The 22,605-nt window shown below is 36.0% G+C and overlaps 1 protein-coding gene across 2 annotated transcripts in view; it reads right to left on the reverse strand.

The window, feature by feature from the left end:
* Nucleotides 1-22,605, reverse strand: part of UPF2 (UPF2 regulator of nonsense mediated mRNA decay) — a 110,563-nt gene that overhangs the window by 38,395 nt on the left and 49,563 nt on the right. For both annotated transcript variants that reach the window (XM_042991039.1, XM_042991040.1), the window contains exons 9-12: nt 11,874-11,982; nt 3,951-4,064; nt 1,324-1,440; nt 50-235 (exon numbers count right to left, since the gene is read on the reverse strand). In XM_042991039.1, the coding sequence (XP_042846973.1) occupies nt 50-235; nt 1,324-1,440; nt 3,951-4,064; nt 11,874-11,982 (526 nt within the window). The remainder of the gene's footprint in view (nt 1-49; nt 236-1,323; nt 1,441-3,950; nt 4,065-11,873; nt 11,983-22,605) is intronic.

The following is a 22,605-nucleotide window of genomic DNA, read 5'->3' on the forward strand; positions in this document are numbered from 1 at the left end:
CCCACAAATCTCAAATTTACTATTACTTTATAATTTCGATGAGATTTACCTTCTCAGTGGTAACCTTGGAGAGATCCTTGTATAAAAGTTTCCGGACATATTCCTGGAGAGGAGGACGTTTCTTTTTCACTGTTTTTTCAGCTGGAGGTGGGTTGCAGTAGTAATATGCATTCTCCACCATTGTAACGTATCTTGCATCAAGATGCATTGCTTGCTTCTTTCTCATCATTTGTTCCTATAATAAAAAAGTCTAAGTTAGTCAAAATACTTTCATTCTAATACTTATTCCCAACAAAACTTCTCTGTCTCGCTGTCAGAAATAAACATTAGGGGTGCCTGGGTGGCTCCTTTGGTTGAGCGTCGGACTTCAGCTCAGGTAATGATCTCCCAGTTCATGAGTTCGACCCCCATGTTGGGCTCTGTGCTGAAAGCTCAGAGCCTGGAGCCTGCTTCAGATTCTGTGTCTCCCTCTCTCTGCTCCTCCCCGACTCGCTCTCTCTCTCTCTCTCTCTCTCTCTCTCTCAAAAAACAAAAAAGAACAAAAAAAAATTAATAAATAAATATTTTTAAAAAAATTTTTAAAGAAATAAATTCTTGTGTTTCTTCATTTTAAATAGCATTGGCAGAGAATGTTTAGGCTCACAACTAGATTTTTAAAAAAATAACATCTAAAAAAAATGACACAATCCAGACTTTTGTAACAGCAACACTGAAATAATGACAGTACATGCCCAGCGATTCCTAAACCTGAGCTCCCTTTAACACTAACACCAATACTCCCTCCACCACACTTGGAAAGGTCCCAAGACTGCAAGGGAATGCATGGGTATTATCAGTAAGCATAACAATTTAACTGATCAAGAAACTTGATGGCCATTTCAGTATTCTAATTAGCTTAAGAAATAACTTCTACCCCAAGTTAACTTTTAAAGTTGTTTTTAATTTAAAATTTCAATTTTATATGTTTAAGCTTATAATTTATATGCTCATGGCACTTAACAATGGCTTCTTTGAATATCCAAGAACATCCATAACAATGATTCTAATATAATAGTATTAAGAGTACTTGGCTCATTTGAATCATTTATCAAAAGTTATTTGGGGTTGAACTTAATCCTCCTTTACAACAGTGTGAACTCACTGGCGCCCAAGTGGGAAAAATTCTTGCAACTCTCCTGGACTGGCTGCGCAGCACATAAATATGGGAGGTTCTAGCTTATGCTGCAGAGCAAGATCGATCATAGGTACTGGTCAATATAATATTTCTAACCCCTGAAGTAAATCAAGAACCTCAAGCTCTTGCCAGGATCCTCAAGCCCTTACCAAAAGTACACTGGTCCTCAGGTGTGATTCTGGAGATCTGAAAAGAAATCTTCCACATGTTTCCAGTAGAGTACATGCCATTTCAATGTGGTGATGGGAAAAGTCTGATAGAAGCATCTGTAATAATAATGATGATGAGAGAACACAAAGACAATACTTCAGTCCTATTAGAGAAAGAAAATACAGATCTACTGTGTGTAACAATCTTAAAAATATCAGTGTGAAAAACAAAAGCTAGTCTACGTTAGCTTAACAAGAGTCATTGCTAAGTATCTTTTGTGTTCAGCCACAAAAATTTAATCTAAAATCTTCAATACATTTAATGCCTTTCCTTTCAGATAAATACATGAAAAACTAATATTAAAGCCCTTTCTATACTGATTATCAGATGCTATGTATTTAAATATCTGCACCATACACAGCTAACATTTTCTAAATGGCTTTTTTGTTTTGGTTTATATGATATTTACTTGTAAAATTCTGACTACAACAGGCTCATTGTATGAAATTTACAAACATAACACATTACCATAGCATTTAAGTATTTATCCTACCAATCTTTTTCTATGCATATTTTCTAAACCAAAACACATTCAAATATACCACATCATTTAATAACTTGGTGTTTTTTAGATAATATAACTATTTTGGCTGTGTCCTTATTTACCCTTGCATGGCATGATTTAAAAGGGACATATTTCTGTATAATATGAACTACAATAAAACTCCAATGATTCTTATTTATTGAATATTAAAACTGTTTACAATTTCTTATTTAAACAATTGTGTACTTAACATTACTTGTTAATATTTAACAATACTTAACAATACTTAATATCCTTGTAGATAAATCTGTGCAATAACCTTAAAACTTATAGAAATGGAATTTGTGTCAAAAAAATGTATATCCTTCTTATGTATTTGTAATAATTATTATGAAGCAATATACTAATGTTTAAATTGTTCCATGGTATGACTCCCTTCAACTACAGCACTGAGAAATCTTTAACAATCCCTCTTAAAATGTTATCCAGAGTTTCTCTAAATGTACTTTGTAGTCACCTGAGATGCTCCAAGTAGGTTTACGAAACTTAACCCCTTGAATATTTACAATGACTATTAGTATTTTAAACACTGTTAAGAAATCAAGCAGTCAAGTAATTGGGCAAATTTGTTTAACTCAGGGTTTTCCAAATGTACTTGAATCCATGAGACCCACTTTGTGTAAGCTACCTAATAATATCCCTAGGAAATCAATTTGATACAAAATTTGTTGTTGTTAATAATAATCAATTCCAAATGTAGAATTATTCCATCTATACTGTATCAGCTTTACCACATATAACTACTTATTAACTAATTTCTTGCTTAATTCCATTGTGGACAGAAAACATAATCTGAATAATTTCAGTCTTTTCGAATTTGCTGGGATTCTTTTTTTTGTTTTTAATTTCATTTGAGAGACAAAGAGCGAGCGAGCAGAGGAGAGGGAGACATATAATCTGAAGCAGGCTCCGAGTTGTCAGCACAGAGCCCAACGCGGGGCTCAAACTCACGAACTGTAGGGTCATGACCTGAGCCAAAGTCGGATGCTTAACCGACTGAGCCACCCAGGCACCCCTAATGTGCTGAGATTTTATTTTAATGGTTAATTATGGTAAATGATCCATGTATATCATAAGAGATTGTAAATTCTGATGCTGTTGGGTAGAGTGTCAGTTAGATCCAGGTTGTTGTGTTATTCAAATCTGTGTATATGTACTGATTTGGTCTGCTGCTTCTTTCAGCTAGTGAAAGGTGTTTCCAACCCTTTACGTTTGTGAATTTGTTTATGTCTCCTTTCCTTGATTTTTGCTTTATATATTCTGAAGCTACCTTACTGGATTCATAATGATTCAGTAAGGTAATACCTTCCTATTAAAACTACCTCTTCATCATTCTGAACTATCCTTCTTTATTTCTAACAAATGCTTTGTGCCTTAATTGCCTGATAATAATGAAACCAGGTGACTTTTAATTAATGCTTCCCTGGTATATTTCTCCCATCTTTTTACTTTAGCCTTTATGGTCTTCGTATTTAAGGGTATGTTTCTTATAGGCAGCCTACAGTGTTGTTTTAATCAAGCCTTATATTCTTCAGGCTTTTACTTCATGTAGTTTGTCCTTTTACATTTCATGTAATTACTGTGATAGCTGCATCTCTAGCATATTATTTGTTTTCTACTCTGTTCATCTGTTTAATATTCCCTTTCACTCCTATCTTCCTTTAGATTAAACAAATATTCCTTACTTAATTCATTTTTTCCAGCATTTATAACCAAAACTTTTTAAATTTGTCTATTAAAAACAACTCAAGGGGCATCTGGGTGGCTCAGTTGGTTAAGCGTCCAACTTCAGCTCAGGTCATGATCTTACGGTTCATGGGTTCGAGCCCCGTGTTGGGCTCTGTGCTGACAGGTAGCTCAGAGCCTGGAGCCTGTCATTGGATTCTGTGTCTGTCTCTCTCTCTCTCTCTGTCCCTCCCGTGCTTTCGCTTTCTCTCTCTCTCTCTCTCTCTCAAAAATAAATAAAAAGCAAAAAAACAATTAAAAAATTTTTTAAAAGAACACAAATAATGCAGCACTAACCTTTAAACAATGTAGTGTATCATTTTTTGTGAACATCTTAAATTTAGTTAATTCTCCAATAAAACGAACAGTTTTGTTCTTCGTTTCAATATTGATCTGGTCCTTTTTTCGTACCTACAAATTAAGAGAAAGGAGACATTAAGTTAGAGAATTAGCATTTTGAAATCTCTTGTGATAAGAAATGTTATTTTATTAAGTCTGCATTCATTCCAAATATTTTAAATAAATTTGGGTAAATTTCTTGCTACACAACTTACTTTCATTTAAGGCAATATAAGCTCTGCAGAACACAAGTGCTGGGATATGATTTGCAAACAGTTCCACGGTCAAGTAATTTGGGGAAACAATACACTTTATCAGGCTTAAATAGGTTCTCAAATAAAGAGGACTGTTTAACTTAATTCAATTTATCTCAAATTTATTTGGCAATATAAACTCCCTTTTGAAATACTAGCAAGTACTAGTTAACATCCCATTAAATTAATAAGGAACACATTTTAGGAAATGCTAACTTAAAAATAATAAGTACCAAGAGTTCACTTAAGCAAAAATATTATTAAAGCTTCATGTATTACACTTGTGAACTACAGTTTGCATTTTTTATTATAATTTCATTACAGCAAAATTTCCAATATAATCACTATTCTTTTCTATCATCAAAACTGTAGACCAAAATTCAAATCCTTTGCAAATATAAGGCCTCTAACTTAGGCACACATTTCAAGAAGTATTCAGTACAACAAAACCCTCTTACAACAGTACAGTGCAAACAGACATAGCAAGATAAATGTAAATGGATTACATTTTCATCAGAAAACAACTTACAGTCTAGAAACCTATGCAAGCAACAGTGACAATAACATGGTGGTGCCTTGTGCTAGTTTAGTATAGTTTTTCAAAATACTCTCCTGTCTTATGCAATTGTTCAATATGGTGGTGACTTGAAAAGTTTTTTCAGTGTTTTCTACTTTTCCAGATTACTATCCTATCCTATCTTATTTGTACCACATGGCTGTTATAATTCTGGCTTAATAATTAAAATAACAAAATGACATAAAACTCTCAAATGACTTGATGAAAGATCAGTACTAAAATCCCAGTCTACTAACTAGTACTGGAGAATCCCACTACCTTAGTATGTACTGCATTTTAAAATAAGGCCTAACCTCACCAGACAGTTCATGATAATCATTTTATAAATACTAAACTTATACATACTCAGAGAGCTAACACTTAAGTTTATCATCTTCAATTTTAAGGACCTACTGTCTATAGTAAGCAGTGGTAGGTGTTTAGGTTTTTTAGTTCTTCAAAGATAATTTGTAAACAAAACTATGTTTGTTTACTCATTTAAAAACTCAGAGCAAACTAGAAGCTCACTACAAGTACTTATTAAAGCATCAATAAAACTGCACTGATTAAAAATAAAATCATAAAAGTCAACTTCTAGAACTTTAACCTTTACTGTTTCAGCAATTCAGAAAAGAGCACAGCTTTCATAAAGATCCTTTCACAAATAAATGTTATGTTAAGTGCTACATATGAAAAGCTCCTCATAGTGATTAAGCTTATTATCCAGGATACATTAAGAGTATAGACCCTGCACCAGACTTGCTGGGTTTAAATCCCAGCTCTATCATTTACTAGCTGTTACTTAAACTCTGTGCCTCAATCTCCTCATCTTTAAAATGGAACTAATAAAAGTAACCTACCTCATAAAAGTTGTCTTAAGTGAACTGATGTAAAGCACACACAACAGTGCCTGAGACCAGGGAGAGTCAATATTAGCTATTATTAGTTTTATCCATCTTTGTATGTTTGTATCACTAATATGTGGACACTAAATAAATGTTCACTGAGTGAACAAATAAAAGAAAATGTTTAATGTTTATATATGTATTGTAGTGATACAAAAGAGTAAATGATCTGTAGTTAGAACATCTGAGCCATTGTTGTCATTTTGTGCCATTTTGGGGGGTATATAATCTTAAAGGTAACTCACATAAATTCCCTGAATCTGTCAGCTCACTTGGTTAAATAAAGATAAAAATAAGGAGGGTGATGATGATGGAAATAGTGGTGGTCGTAACTTGACAACTACACTTCAATTCACTTCTAAGTAATTAGTGTACAGAACAACAGATTATACAATCTTTAAAACGATGCGTAAGAGGTGTTTGAAGTGACTGCAAAAAGCTTCTCAGTGAGAAATAAAGAATGGAAAATTGTATATACACTATAAATTCATCAAAACAACTACAGAGGAAAAAATGTAAAGAAAATACACTATAAGATTAATAAGTCTGTTTTAAAGTGATGAAATTGGGGCGCCTGGTAGGCTCAGTCAGCTAAGCATCCAACTTCAGCTCAGGTCACCATCTCGCAGTTTGTGGGTTCGAGCCCTGCGTCGGGCTCTGTGCTGACAGCTCAGAGCCTGGAGCCTGTTTCAGATTCTGTGTCTTCCTCTCTCTCTGACCCACCCCGTTCATGCTCTATCTCTCTCTGTCTCAAAAATAAATAAACGTTAAAAAAAATTTTTTTAAATAAAGTGATGAAATTATGGGGCTTCCCCCTTTATGTTTTCTAAATAATCCACATTGAGCATGTGCTTCTTTTACAGTTGAAGAAATATGGAAACAAAAAATGTACAAGGAAGCATTTCAAAAATGATATGCTAAAGCTGAATCTTTATAGAGGGAGTAGGGCTGAGAAATATATGAAAATCTCTTTGAGTGATTCTGGACGTACAAGTTCTTAACAACTGTTCTGGAGTATCATACAATTTTAAGTATTACTGACCATTATAACTTTGAAAACATGTAACACAGTGTATCATCCACAATTATTCTAAATATTATTGAAGTTAAGGAGATACAATCTAACTAACGTGACAAAATTATCTAATTTTTAAATTAAGTATGAGAAATCAGTTCTCACTCCCTCATTCTCAGAGGAAAAACATAAAAGCTTTTCAAAAGGCTGTAACTTATAAAAAAGCCTAACTTATTCTGACTCCTTATTCATTATTTTCTAGTCTCATTTGTTGACTCCTTTGATCAAAAGACACAGCAAAACACTTCTGCAAAAGTAAATGAATAAACAACATAAAATTTTATATATATATTTGGTTCAATGTCTCTTATACAATTTTACTTATATAAGCAATCTTTAGCAAAAATCCTTACATTTATTAATGACTGCTGAAATTGAGATCAACTGAATAACTAAATTCATAAACATTAACAAAAACTTTTCAGATATGTCAACATATAAAAAGTAAGGATTTCAAAGGCCTATCCAAGGAAGATCATCTGCCCCAAACTGGCTCTTTTATAACTTTACCCAAACAGATACTACACTTTTTCCTCTATAATTTGCTCATTTTGTTTTACATAAACTTTATTCATTTTACCATTTTAATTTTTTGGAAAATCTACTATATACTAAACACTAAGTAGACACTGAGTCTACAAAACAAGCAAATTTGCCTTCAAAAATTTTGTTTATTTTATGGTATAGACCACTGATATCCAGGGTAGGGTGGGCAAGACTCTTGATCTATTAGAGTGTGGTTTGAAAAAATCTTGGAACTTGTATTTGTTTCTGATATATCATACCTTTCAATTTGCTTTTATTTTATAAATTTACATAAGATATTTGATATAACTGTAAACACATATAATTTATATACAAATATGCCAAATTGGGATATGTGGTCAACTTATTTTACCACTAAAGAGGCTTGATTTAAAAAGCTGAAAGACCACTGATTTTAAAAATGTCAATGAGTTAGACTGATATGCTCATATCTAAACAACAGTTGCACCTCCATTATTAAAGAAGTAGGCTCTGTTGAAAATTTGGAAAGCATGGAAAACTAGAAAGGAAAAAATATTTTCTATTGCCCCTATCCAAAGACAACCACAGCTGACATACTGATATGTAATCCTTTTCTGTTCTTAACTTTCCAAGCATTTTAACATCACAACCATAAATTTATTATGCTATGATTTTATAGCTTGTTGCTTTTTCTTTTCTTTTTTTTTTTTTTTTTGCCCAAAAGAAGCACCTTCTCTTTGTTATGAAAATTTTTTGCTAAATATTACTACCAATGGCTCTATATCATTTCAGCATTTTGATTATATGACCATTTTCTTAATTCATTCTTGGGCTTCTAGATTATTTTCCTTTTTCCTACTAATTCATGGTGTGAATAAAACTTTTCTGCGTATATCAGATTATTTACTTAGGACAGACTCTCAAAACTGTCCAATGTATAAACGCCTCTAAGGATCTTGAAACATATTACCAAATTCCTCCTCCAAATCCTGACCTCAAGTATACCTGGTTTCTCATTTCTGTTACCTTTACTAATCCGTTGGTCAAATTAGCAGATCTGTTGTTTTAAAACTAGAATTTGACTACTGTATGAGATTTCATATAGTTTTGTTAACCAGGTTTATTTCTCAGGTGAGGTGTTTTTGTTTTTTTAACGTTTATTTGAAAGGGAGAGAATGTGAGCGGAGGAGGGGCAGACAGAGAGGGAGAGAGAGAATCCTAAGCAGGGTCCATGCTGTCAGCACAGAGCCCGACTTAGGGCTCACACCCACAAACTGTGAGATCATGACCTGAGCCAAAACCAAGAGTCAGATGCTTAACAGACCCTGCCACTTGGGCACCCCTTAGGTGAGGTTCTTAAGAAGCGGGCACATTGATCAGATTACGACAACATGCTGGAAACTGGACAGGAAACAGAGACAGGGAAACCTGGGTAAAATGCTCTTCTCATCATTCAGCTTAAGAAGAGGAGATGCTAGATTTGAGGAGGTGTTTTAGAAGATGGTGCCAACAGAATTTGGTGAATGCTGGCTCCTGAATGTCCGAGGGACAAAAGCAGAAGTATTTCTCTTAGTGATGATAAAAAGAATACTGCAAATTTACAGACAAAATAGAGGTTGATATGAGGAAGTGAAGGGTAAAGACTTTTTTTTTAATTTTTTTAATGTTTATTTATATTTGAAAGAGAGAGAGTGGGGGAGGGGTAGTGAGAGAGGGAGACACAGAATCAGAAGCAGGCTCCAGGCTCTGAGCTGTCAGCACAGAGCCCGACGCAGGGCTTGAACTCATAAACTGCGAGGTCATGACCTGAGCTGAAGTCGGACGCTCAACCGACTGAGCCACCCAGGCGCCCCAAGGGTAAAGATGTTTTTAAGAAGTACTGAGTTGTTTTGTTTTTTTTAATGGACGTATTTAGCTATAAGTGCATGAAAACTTACTGAGCACCAAGAGAGAGGTTCTGGCAAGAAATATGTATTTGAGGGTGCTGAGAAATCGATGTCAACTGAATCCTGGGTAAAATGGGTTCTTGTCAAAAAAGAGGTTGAAGGAAGTAAAGTGTGGGAATGCAAACAAATAAACTCAGTTGGAAAAAAGAAAAAAATATTTTTACTATCAATAAATGATATTGAGAATAGCACTCGTAAGAGCCAGGAGAGAGTGGTAGGAGAGAAAGGATAATTATTGTTATAATAATATCTATGTCTGGGCATTGTGTGATGAACTTTATATCCATTTAGTTTAATCCATAACAACAATCCCATTTAAAAAGATATCAGTATAAAAAGATACCAGTATATACTACCTAAGTAACTTGACCAAAGTTAACAATGCTAGCAAGTGGTGGAGACAGAATGACAGAAAAAAAGAACAGTCCAGCAGTTCAGAATCTGCGAGGACTTCAACTGGCATGAAGTGATTAGGATGATGCTGGTGGTCTCTGCGAGGTTTGCTATGATGGCAAGACAAAGGGTAAATGCCTTTGAAGAAGCAGAAGAGGCAAGTACACTCTAAAAAAACTCAAGAAGAAAGTGAAAGAGGATAGGGGGTGAGGCTGGAAAACATTTTCTTGTTGCTATTTTTATTTTCATTTAAGGATGGGAAAGTTGAGCATATATACAGACCGATGTGTGTGTGTGTGTGTGTGTGTGTGTGTGTGTGTGTGTGTGTGTATATATATATATATGTGTATATATATATATATATATATATATAGAGAGAGAGAGAGAGAGAGAGAGAGAGAGAGAGAGGGAGAGACTGATAACAAGTCATTGGCAAAGTCTGCAGATTTGGGGGTGGGGGGAGGAGGCAGACCTCAAGTACCTTTTCTTCTCTCCTCTGAGAGCAGTGTTCCCACAGCATTCTCCTAGAATTCTGGTAAGTCTTTGAGTTGTAATGGAGCATTATATCAGGAACAAAACTGTCCAATTCCTCAACTCCCACCCCAATTATCAAAGATGGGAGGGGACGTATACATGAATAGAATATACTTCATTTTAAGTTTCTCACCAAAAGCACTAATTATGCTTGGTCCAGCAACCTGTGTGTTGTTTAATTTTGGATACAGTTGAGGGGTATATGCATATAACTCATATAATAGAGTCATACTGCCTGCCAGTAAAACAGTTCCTTGTTTTGCACGATGGGATTAAATAAATCAACAAGAATATCACAATTTCTGACACGTCAGTCCCTCAAATGGCAGCATTTACCAAAGTGTGTTCTCTGATTGACTAGGTATTTGACCCCTTCCAGGAGGTTCACACTGCACATTACCCTACTAAAGCTTTGGGAATTCTTATAACAAAACAAAACACAACCATTTAACTTTCTTGATGTCAGTGTTTCCAAACTTCCTTTAAAACAGAGAATCCTGTCCTTGCTTAATACTATCCATAAAAATTCAAAACACACTTCAGCAAAAACTGCCCCAGAAAAACGTTAACCACAAATCTCATATAAATTGGCTTCTATGGCAAGAAGCCTAGAGGCCAACCCACACCTCACTGAGATTCTCTCCTTCCTCCGAACTCAAGGCTCTCACTCTTGAACAATTCATTTGGCAATTAAGCATGCCATTCTTTATAATATTAAATATATTTAGAGTTTAAATGTTTATTTCACTGTTATTTTTGTGAGTATTTATGTCTTATCTTCCCAACTATGTTGTGAGATTCCTCATCTCAGGAATTATTTCTGTTCTCTGAGCGCTCAGCAATACCAATTTCTGTATAATGAGTGCATAAAGTGCATCGTGAGCATAGCAAACATTTACTTGCATTCCAAGCAACCTGCTATAAAGCTAAATTCTGTCAACACAATTTTTCCATTGGCTAACATAACTACTTGAATTTCATGTCTTTTCGGTCTACCAATATGCACTTTCAGACACTCGTAAGGCGTCATTTTACTCCTTTCAATGCTGTATCTGTAGCACCTGCACAAGGTGAGCGGGTAATATGGATCTGGAGAACCACTAACAGGCAGTTAAGACTCCTAGGACTAGAAAGGGAGAGAAGCTGCCTGGAAACAGGTCCCTGACTACTATTCAAGGTAAAGGCTGTTTAGGGAAGAGTCAGTAAAAAGTGGGCCAGAACAGCATTCACTGATCAGAGCAATTATGCAATGTCGGGTGCCCCAGATATCTGGACTCCCAACACCTAAACAGGTGTCCTCCAGGCACTGTGCCCTGACTCACAGGGCCAATCCTGTGTTTCTCGTGGGAACACCAATGAGACCTGCTGACTCTCTTGACCTCAGAGGATGGCTTTTCCTTTACAAAACCAACAAGTGTAGTACCTGTAGGAAACAAGGTAGCAGCAACAGCTCATCTCCAAACTGGAACATCACTTACCAATTTCAAGCTTTGTTGAGAAAATTTACATTTTACAAACTTAGAAGTCCATACATTCTGAACTGTTATACCACTATCAAATTTCAAAAATATGCTTACCAATACGATAATCTTATTCTTAAACTAAAGAATCCTCACTTAACTTATAAGTATATATGTGTGGGTATATATATATATATATATATATATGTGTGTATATATATATAAAACAAAATAAATGCTTAAATACATACATGAAATCTGAAATCCCCCCTCAGCATGGAACAAAGATCCTCTGCTACATCAGACATGCAGGGATGCAATGTAGCAACCAATCTTGCATAAAATGGTAGCAAATCCAACCTGCAAAAGTTATATGTGATATATGTAAGAGGAAAGACATACCAGAAGTAATTCATTTTAAAATTTAAATTTTCTCAGATATATTTACACATTACATGATGATAAAAACTAGTAATCACACAGACTTGCCTATTATTGCCATCATAATGAAGCATATGGAAATTCAATTTGCTTTGTGAAAGCTTACTAATAACCCGGTATTTTCTATTCCATGCATTTATCGCACATCTGCAATTTCACTAAGTATACAATTTTGGTAAAATATGAAATACCAAGCAGAGAGAACACCAAGTTTTGACATGGCCTAAATTTCTAACCATGTAATTAATTACTAAGTAAACAACCCTAAAGGTAACTCAAATAGTGCAAAACAGAATCCTTTTAAAACTATCTCCTTCATTTATCCATGGATAAGTTACTTGGAAACTTTAATGTCTAAAGTGAAACAGTAACTGATAACTAAGAAGGTATCTAAGAAGGCAAAAGATTACCACAAAACCACACACTAACTTCTGTACCTTCCTCATTACAGAACCTACTCAGATTCTCCCACAGTGTCTATCTCCTCTTACTCTAGACAATAAATGACAAATATGTGGTCATTCACACTGCCACCCCCTTTCATTATTAGAGCACTTTTTCATAAAACTTCAATGCAGCTCCAGAATCCTGCTTATTAACACAGCACTCGAAGCAGCCACTACTAATCAGAATGAACATACAAGCTAAAATTTATTTTCACTTCCTTCCACAGACATTATTTTATAAAACTCGATTACCCAATGATGCAACACTGGACAGATCATACGCTATAGGTGAGAAGCAGTGAGGAACTCACAAAAGCAGCTGTACTGACAATACAAAGTAATGTGGAGCTGACAGTAAGGAAGGAAGTTTAAAAACTATAAATTCAGGGCGCCTGGGTGGCTCACTTGGTTGAGCGTCAGACTTCGTTTCAGGTCATGATTTCATGGTTTGTGGGTTCAAGGCCCGAGTCGGGTTCTGTGCCGACAGCTCAGAGTCTGTGTCTCCCTCTCTCTCTGCCCCTTCCCCACTCTCCCTCTCTCTCTCTCTCTCACACAACTAAACATAAAAAAATAAAAATAAAAACTATACAAATTCAAGCCAAGAGCTCAAAAGACTACAACAGCCCAAAGCCATTGAGGACAGAAACAAACAATCCTACAGGCCTTAGTTATCCCTAAATACATCACTACAGAATATGAGAAAATGATTTGATCATGAGAGAAAAGTCTGCACACCATGCAATGCTTAGGATTAGATCTGGAAAACTCCCAACATGGACAGATTAAGCCTCAGCTGGAAGAGGAGATATAGCAAAGAAAGGGAGAATGGAGGTAAATTCGAAAGGGGAGAAAAGTGCTCAAATTCAAACCTAAGAGCCTGAAAAACTTTGCATTCTTCCTTAACCATTGTAATTTATTTTACAAATAATCACTTACTTAGTTCTTACATGCCAGGCTCTATCCTAGGCATCTCATATACATTATTTAACTTGTTGATACTAATAAACATTTTACGAAGTGGATATTCTGATCACCATTTCAGAAATAAGGTAACAGATGTTGAGAAAAATCAAGAAAATAGTGGCTTTGTACTAGTGTGTCAATAAATTTTGTTAAAGGCATCGTATTCTTCTTTACTGAAAGAATAAAAAGTTCAATCCATTCGGGGCGCCTGGGTGGTTCAGTGGGTTAAGCGGGGAGAAGGGCAGAGAGAGAGGGAGACCCAGAATCCAAAGCAGGCTTCAGGCTCTGAGCTGTCAGCACAGAGCCTGACGCAGGGCTCGAACCCACAAACTGTGAGATCATGACCTGAGCCAAAGTCAGATGCTCAACCGACTGAGCCACCCAGGCACCCCCAGTCGAAAATATTCTTCACCATAGTGAGGAAGTATCATCTGATACTTTTATAAAAATAATATTAACTTCAAATTTTACATTGTATCAAAGCTAAACTATCAAATATCATTTATGCAATTAAAAGGATAACCATACAGTTTCTTATTTTTCCTATGTTATATCTATGTTTCCTATATAAAGTATCTTTCTAGTGGTGCTTGGGCAGCTCAGTCAGTTAAGCATCTGACTATGGCTCAGGTCATGATCTCATGGTTAATGAATTTGAGCCCTGCGTCGGGCTCTCTGCTGTCAGTTCAGAGCCTGCCTCAGATCCTCTGGCCCCTTCTCTCTGCCCCTCCCTGGTTTGCACGCTGTCTCAAAAATAAATAAAAACACTAAAAAATAAAGGTATCTTTTTATTCCTAAAACCAATTCCCTTTGATCTTACTGGATTTTTAAAAATATACTATTAAATATGATTTGCTAGTGTTTTGCTTAGAATTTTTATATCGACATTCAAAAGTGAGATTGAGTAGGCAGTCAGATTCTGTCCATTTATACTATGAAATGGCAAGTTTGCTTTTCTATAACCAAGACAGCAAAGAAATTACTTGCTCCATAAAAGATCGAAAGAACTCAATAAAGCTATCTGGCCTTGGATTATTTAAGATGAAATTAACTGATAATGCCACTGGTCTATTTTATGTTAAAATAGATTGGAAATTTTAAAAAATTCTGTTTCACTGAGATTTTCAAGTGTTTTAAAAAATATTTTTAGCTTATCATCTGGCTCCTTTCTTAAACTTTTAAAATGTTCTTCTTGGGGCACCTGGATGGCTCAGTCAGTTAAGTGTGTTAACTTTGGCAGAGGTCATGATCTCGTGGTTTGTGAGTTTGAGCCCCATGTCAGGTTCTGTGCTGACAGCTCAGAGCCTGGAGCCTACTTTGGATTCTGTCTCCCTCTCTCTCTGCTCCTCTCTCGTGAGACCGCATGTGAACACTCTCTCTCAAAAATAACTAAACATTTAAAATTTTTTTGAAAAATAAAAAATAAATGTTCTTTTTCCTTATTATTTTCTAAATGCTTCTCCATTTGGAAATTAAGAACCAGCTCTTGAGTTTTTAAAATTAATTTTTAATTTTAATCTTGTCTTTCTCAGTGTATTTTTCAACACAATCTGAGATTATACTCACTTAGCATCAAAAGTGTTAACGAACCTATGTCATTTCCTTTTCCTTCTTTTCCTGGACAAGTCACTTATACTTTGTTTCATTTTTTTCTTCTTCTAGGAAATCAACCCAATCTATACCAAACCTTTTTCCCAGTCCCAAAAGAAAGGCAGATATAGGTATCCTTTTTAGAGGAAAGCAGTCTGTGCTACCTATTGAGGGCCACATTAGTGAACTAATAACACAGCTAAGTGCTTTCAGCTTCCACCGTGATTTAAAAAATAGTTTAAGGGGCGCCTGGGTGGCTCAGTCGGTTAAGCGTCCGACTTCGGTTCAGGTCACGATCTCACGGTCCGTGAGTTCAAGCCCCGCGTCGGGCTCTGTGCTGACAGCTCAGAGCCTGGAGCCCGTTTCAGATTCTGTGTCTCCCTCTCTCTCTGCCCCTCCCCTGTTCATGCTCTGTCTCTCTCTGTCTCAAAAATAAATAAAAGTTTAAAAAAAAATTTTTTTTAAATAGTTTAAGAATTCCCTGGAAGATGTTAACTCTTGTATGTCTTTCCAGGTAGTTAGTAACCCTGGTTTTTGTTCTGTGGGGACTGGCCACGTGAAAGTAAAGTTAGATATTCCATTTTCTCAGGAACCCACTACTCCAAAAAAGCCCACCAAATCTTTCTCAAACCAACAAGTTTCTAAGACTCCTCTTTTTCCATTATACCTTTAACAATTAAAGGGATAGCTGATAGTAAATACCACCTTGCCCTATTTAAATCTTCAAACTCTGACCATTCATTACTTCACAAAATAAAATCCTTTATGTTGTAAATAAGGTAATAAATTATATATTTCCTGAATGTTAGTTCTGCTTAAGTGTGTTTTTCTGTTGTTTCTACTCCTCTATGCATGCAGGCCTGCAAGGGAATGGAGTGCCAAATGCTATATCAATCATTAAAGGTATTACACACAAAATAAAACATTTTAATCAACCTAAAGAGCAAATTTCTGTGTTAAAATTTAAGCTAGCTATATATGTTATTTTAGACTTTTCTGAAAGTCAATTAGAAAATAAATTCTTCCTTTGAAAACTGAATGTTCATCTTCTAAGAGAATGATGACTATTTTTTACCAACAGTTAATGAGTGAACCATTTTAAAAACAATTTTTTTTCTTAAACAATAAAACCTTGCTTAGATTTTCAAGGTCATTTAAGTACCTCACTAGCAGTTAATGATCACGTTAGTAAACATCCAGTCATTAACTACAAGTAACAAGAATGCAGAAACACACACACTTTTGTTACTCAAGGGTAAGAAATTCTTAAAGGTTTTTTTCTTGTAATCAATCAGCTTTCTAAAAGAAATGTCCAGGTTTTTCCCCTCCTTAAAATCTAAAGAATTTAACTGGTGGAAGCTATTAATTTTACCTTGTTCAAAAATGCCTAGGAAAAGAACCAACGTGAAAGAACACTCCTACCATTCGATTAAAGAATACAAAGGATTTTCTCCATTGAAACAATGAAGCAGATGATGATTCAAAAAGGATGAAACATAATAAAAGACTGGAGTCATTTACTCTAAAATCAACAACCAAATGTTCTAAGAGATTTTTCCAGCAATGTTGACGCTCCCAGGGCAATAGTGCCATCAAGTGGTAGAACACGCTAATACGCTTCAAAAGACTAAGGAAAAGCTGTTCAAGAATCAAGAGAAGCATTTCATTCTCTCAACACTTTGCTTATATTAATCTGATCATTCATCTTTAAAAACTTGGCAATCTATCTGGCTACAAAGTCATTAAAACCAATACCAGATTTGTCTATACCAGAACAGGAACTAAGACATTCCTACGTGTTTTCCCTGATTCTGACTTTACATTCCAAAAGTTAGGTTAGGTGAGGGGCCTTCTGAGGTGCTAGGTTTGATCTCTAGCTAGGTGGTGGATACATGTATATACTTAAGGTATGAACACTTTCTGTGCAACTTCAATTATATGTGTTATATTACAAATTAACTATAAAATAATATGAAATACCTAAGAGAATTTCTAATAGGTTTCATTTCTGTGGAGTCCTTCAACAGAAATAAAATCCCAGGCTGTAAGATTTTTTTAGCCGACTATTTATTTACTGAAGGAAGAATACACTAAAAGTTAAAACGTTTTAGCTCAAACCTTTAAGAACTGTACAGACGAAAAACAAAACTGAACAGATGGGACATCAAATTTTAAAATGTCTGTACTGCAAATGATACCAAGAAAGTGAAAAGATAACTCAAGGAACAGGAGAAAATATTTGCAAATTATATTTGATAAGGCACACACGAATAAAGAACATGTAAAGAACTCTTAAAACTCATTAATTAAAAATAACAATTGAAAAGAGGACAAAAGATTTAACAGAATTTTCTCCAAAAAAGACATACAAAAAGCCAATAAGCACATGAAAAGATGCTTAAAATCCGCAGCCATTAGTAAAATGCAAATCGAAATCACAGTGAGATACCACTTCTCACCCACTATGATGGCTATAAGCAGAAAAGGGACAATAACAAGTGTTGGTAAGGATGTGGAGAAATTGGAACCCTCATACATTGCCGATGAGAATGTAAAATAGTGTAGCCATTCCGAAAAAGTTTGGCAATTATTGCAAATGTTAGAGTTATTATAGGACACAGCAATTTCACTCCTAGATATATACCCAAGAAAAATGAAGACATATCCACAGAAGTAATCACATCAGCGTCATTCCAAGTAGCTAAAAGAAACAATCCAAGTGTCCGCCAACTGATAAATGGGCAAACAAAATATGGTGCATCTACACAATGGACCATTATTCAGCTGTAAAAAGGAGGAAATTCAAATACATGCCACAACATGGATGAATCTTGAAAACATTATACTGAGTGAAAGAAGCTAGATACAAAAGGCATATATTGCATGATTTCATTTACATGAAATACTCAGAACAGGCAAATCCAAAGCGACTAAAAGTAGGCTAGTGGTTTCTTTGTCAGGGGAAAGGGTGGGCAGAGAAATTATGGGATTGATTACTAATGGATAGGAGATCCATCCATACTAATGGGTGGAGACAAAACGTTTAAAATATGACCATAGTGATGGCTACATATATTCAGAATGATGAATTGTATACTTCAAATAAGTGAATTGTACAGTATGTGAATTATTATCTAAAAAACCCTTTTTTTTTTAAGGAAAAGAACTATAAAGAACCTTAAGATTTATCTAGTCACGTGCTTCCTAAACCTAACTATACAGACTAGGTTAAGACAGTCAAATTCTCTAGCATAGGGACCCCATGCCTTTCAAAAGTTCATGTTTGCTTTTCCTTAAGACCTACATTTGCACCTCTTTTGCTAACTGGAAGAAATCTGAAGAGGAGTTCACACTTTTATGAAAAAAGTTGAAAAGCAAATATAGCATTCAGTGCTGGTTTTGCAGCAAACACTTACAGAGGCAGCATGGACCGGGGGCAGCAAGAGTGGCCCAGCCAAGCTCCATCCCCAGGAACCCTGCATCAGATCGCCACAGCTCTGAACCGTGTGAACTGTGCCTCACCCAGACGGATTCTGGATTCTGTTACCACGATGTGTCCCAGGGTATCACAAAAGCCTAAGACAGGATTTTCTTTGGGTCTGGGTACATTAAAAAACTTTTCCATATGAATTTATGGTACTTACTGCTTTACTTTACACCATTTTGGCTTAAAAAAGGTTTTACAGGAACGGTCTACTTTCGGATAGTGGGGGCAACCTATATACAGTTAATCCCTGAACAACACGAGTCTGCACCGTGCAGGTCCACTTATATGTGGATTTTTCTCCCCAATAAATACAGTATAGTACTGTAAATGTTATTTTCTCTTCCTTATTTTCGTAATGACAATTTTTCTCCAGCTTATTGTGAAAATACAGCATGTAATAAACACACACACTACATGTTAATATTATATATATCATACATATATGTTTGTATAAACACACAAAATACGTGTTAATCACCTATTTATGTTATCAGTAAGGCTTCTGGTCAATAGCAAGCTGTTAGTTAAGTTCTGGGGAGAATCAAGTTATATGTGAATTTCTTACTATGCAGAGGACTAGTGCCCCTAACCTAACTCCTACATTGTTCAAAGGTCTACTGTCTATATAAAACCTTTGGGCCCTCACAGTCGCAGGCACTCAAATAACTATTAAACAATTCATTCTGATTTTGGTAGCACATTATTTGGTTAGCTCAGGCAGGATGAGCTGGAGAAAGGAAGGAATCCTGGCCACAGAAAAGAATCCTGGCCATAAAGACACTCAAAACGATTCATGTCCTTTGGGGAAGGTGGGGGAGAGAAAACGACACACCAACAGAAAGGTGCACCTTACCAAAGGGGCCCGGGGTCCCACAGAGTCTCGTTGGGCACAGGCAGAAAATGAGGCTAGGTAAGAGCAAGAGCTAAAAGAAGGTGTTAAGAATCTCCTTTCCCCTCTGCTGCAAAGTGTCCCAGCTTTCCCTAAGTCCAGAGACTCAAAGAATAACTGGCTACCCCTAATACCCTAATAACTGGCTCCCCAAGAGAATATTCTAGCCTGCTCATTCTAGACCCAACATTCTTTGTTCCCTCTTCTTACTGATTCCCTTAAAGGTGATCAGTCATCTCTTTTATTCAAGGTTGAATGAATAAAATCAATAAAAGATGGAGAAGGGTTTGTAAACCTATGAGGCCAAGGAGATAGGGAATGAGAAATAGAATGAGAAGAGACTCACTGGCACTTGACTATTATCTTTTTACTCTGGCCTCCCTAAGGACCAAGCTATAATCCTCAGGACAAGCCAAATATTGCAGGTAAGGTAGAAACGTGCCTGGGTATTAAGACAAAACAACAAAAAACCTTTCAAAATTAAAGGCTTTTCTGATTAATAAAAATATACAACCAGGCAACATTAACCTAGTCCCAGACTCTAACGCACCATTTCATAGATGTGTAAACAGAGGCCTTGACTTTCCAAATCACTCAGGAACGTTAAAAAAACAAAATTTTAACCAAACACTGAAACTGTTAGAGACTAGAGAGTACTATTTACACTAGAAAAGCAGGCAGATGAGACATCTGCTCTTACACAAATTGGGAGATTTTTCTGTAACTCAGCTCATCTGAAATGTATATAAAATACAGAAATGCCAGTAAAGAGTAATAGTCATTGCTACTTGTACATTCCATTGTTGAACAGACTACCCCCTACCAGCCAAACCATAATTGGTATCTCTTATTGTTTTCAGGAAGAGAACTTACTAGAGATAGAAAAATCTAATGATCTGAAACAAATCCGTGTATTTGTGAAGCAAAGACAACAGTGCTAGCCCAAGGCTCCATGTGCTTCCCCACATCTTCCGAATGTCCTTTTGATCCCTCTCAGGCTTCAGGCTGAGTGTAAATGACACATCACTTTTTGTCCACGGTACCCAGAGAATGAGCTGAGTCCACACACTGTCCTCCCGTGCCATGGCAGTCTTGGAAGCTATGGCAATGATTTAAGATGAAGTTTATAAACTTCATATTTTAGAGTAAACGCAAATGTTGCAGAATGTTTGATGGAGGCTACCAAATCAGTCCAGATTCAATGCAAGGTAAATTACAGCAGAAGTCACAAGTGAAAAGTGAACAGAGAACTAATCCAAACAGGGCAAATTTCTGAAATCGATTTATATAAACCACAATTTATTTAAAAAACAGAGAAGGGTGCATGGCTGGCTCAGTCAGTAGAGCATGTGACTTTTGGTCTCAGAGTCATGAGTTTGAGCATCATGCTAGACCCAGAGATTACTTTTTTTTTTTTTTTTTTAATGTCTCTGAGAGAGACAGAGAGACAGAGCATGAGCAGGTGAGGTTCAGAGACAGACAGAGACAGAATCTGAAGCAGGATCCAGGCTCTGAGCTGTCAGCACAGAGCCCAACATGGGGCTCAAACCCACCAAATGTGAGATCATGACCTGAGCCAGTCACCCAACCGACTAAGCCACCAGGCACTCCAGCTTAGAGATTACTTCTAAAAAAATAATAAAAACTTTTAAAAATAGAAAAAGAACAAAGAAAAAGAACAGTTCCTTTAAAAATACCAAAATTTGGGGCGCCTGGGTGGCGCAGTCGGTTAAGCGTCCGACTTCAGCCAGGTCACGATCTCGCGGTCCGTGAGTTCGAGCCCCGCGTCAGGCTCTGAGCTGATGGCTCGGAGCCTGGAGCCTGTTTCCGATTCTGTGTCTCCCTCTCTCTCTGCCCCTCCCCCGTTCATGCTCTGTCTCTCTCTGTCCCAAAAATAAATAAAAAATAAATAAAAAAAAAAAATGTTGAAAAGAAAAAAAAAAAATAATAAAATAAAATAAAAATACCAAAATTTACCAAAAAAATACTGCCAAAAAAAATTCTGGCCAAACATTTTGGCATGAATTTAAAAATACTAAATGAATCCTAAAAGAAATGAGGAAGAGAGCGCAGGGGAGAACAGACTGTGTAGAACGCTGAGTAAGAGACAGAAGATAAGAAAAGAAGACACTGAAAAGAATGGTGAGAATATGACAGCTACAAATACACAAAGGAGATTCAACATATGCATGCCTGGAGTACTTAAAAAAGAAAACCACAACAAGAAAACACAACAAGTATTCAAACACATTTAAAGATGAAAATCAGGAAAACTTCCCTGACGTATTTAATACAAAAACTGAAAGGGCGTTGAGAGTGACCCAGAATGATCAACAACACAGCATATCCATCCTAGTAAAGCCACTGGATTTACTAGAAAAAAAAATTAGTTGAGCAGCCATATGAATCACCAAATAAATTAATGAAAGAAAAAAAAGCAGGCTGGCCTCCAATTTCTCCACAGTAGTAGCAAATGCCAGATGACTCCAGGGTAACACCTATAAAGTATTCAGGGAAAAGGCATGAGCCATAGATCCTATAACCAGCGAAGCTGTCCTTTGAGTAATGAATCTCCAGAAACATCACTCTGTACAAGAACTCAAGGGATATTTTTTCCCAAGAACTCTCCTTCAGAAAATCATTAGAAGATAAACTTCAGCAAACCAAAAGATAACTAGGAAACCAGAGAAACAAGACTGGCAGGGAGCATGGAATATTTTAACCTGTAGAACTAAGATAAAACAAATGAGGGGGTCAGAGTGACAAATGAGGATGTAAATGTCATATTCCCTATCAGGATGTGTTATCAACACAGAGACAAAACAAGGGGAGGGAGAATGGAAAAGAGGATGGGAAGTCTGGTAAGCTTCCTGCTTGCCCATTCGTAGTGCTGTGAGCGAATTAATATTCAAGCTGATAAACCCTACGATACAAGCATAAGCACACTTAACAGTAAAAAAGGAAAATGTTAAGGAAGATAACAGTAGGGACCAACACCAGATGGGTGAGGACAGAGAGTGAGAAGAAAGGACGAGAACACAGTTAATTTTATCATCACTTGTGGTAGGAACAACAAAGACTGTCTAAATAAATGACCAAGAAGCAAACCCATAATTATGAAGCTAACTACTAAAATAAAAATACAAACCTTCCTCAAATCAGAAAAA

Source organism: Panthera tigris, chromosome B4 (assembly GCF_018350195.1).
Source record: "Panthera tigris isolate Pti1 chromosome B4, P.tigris_Pti1_mat1.1, whole genome shotgun sequence".
Lineage (NCBI taxonomy): Eukaryota > Metazoa > Chordata > Mammalia > Carnivora > Felidae > Panthera > Panthera tigris.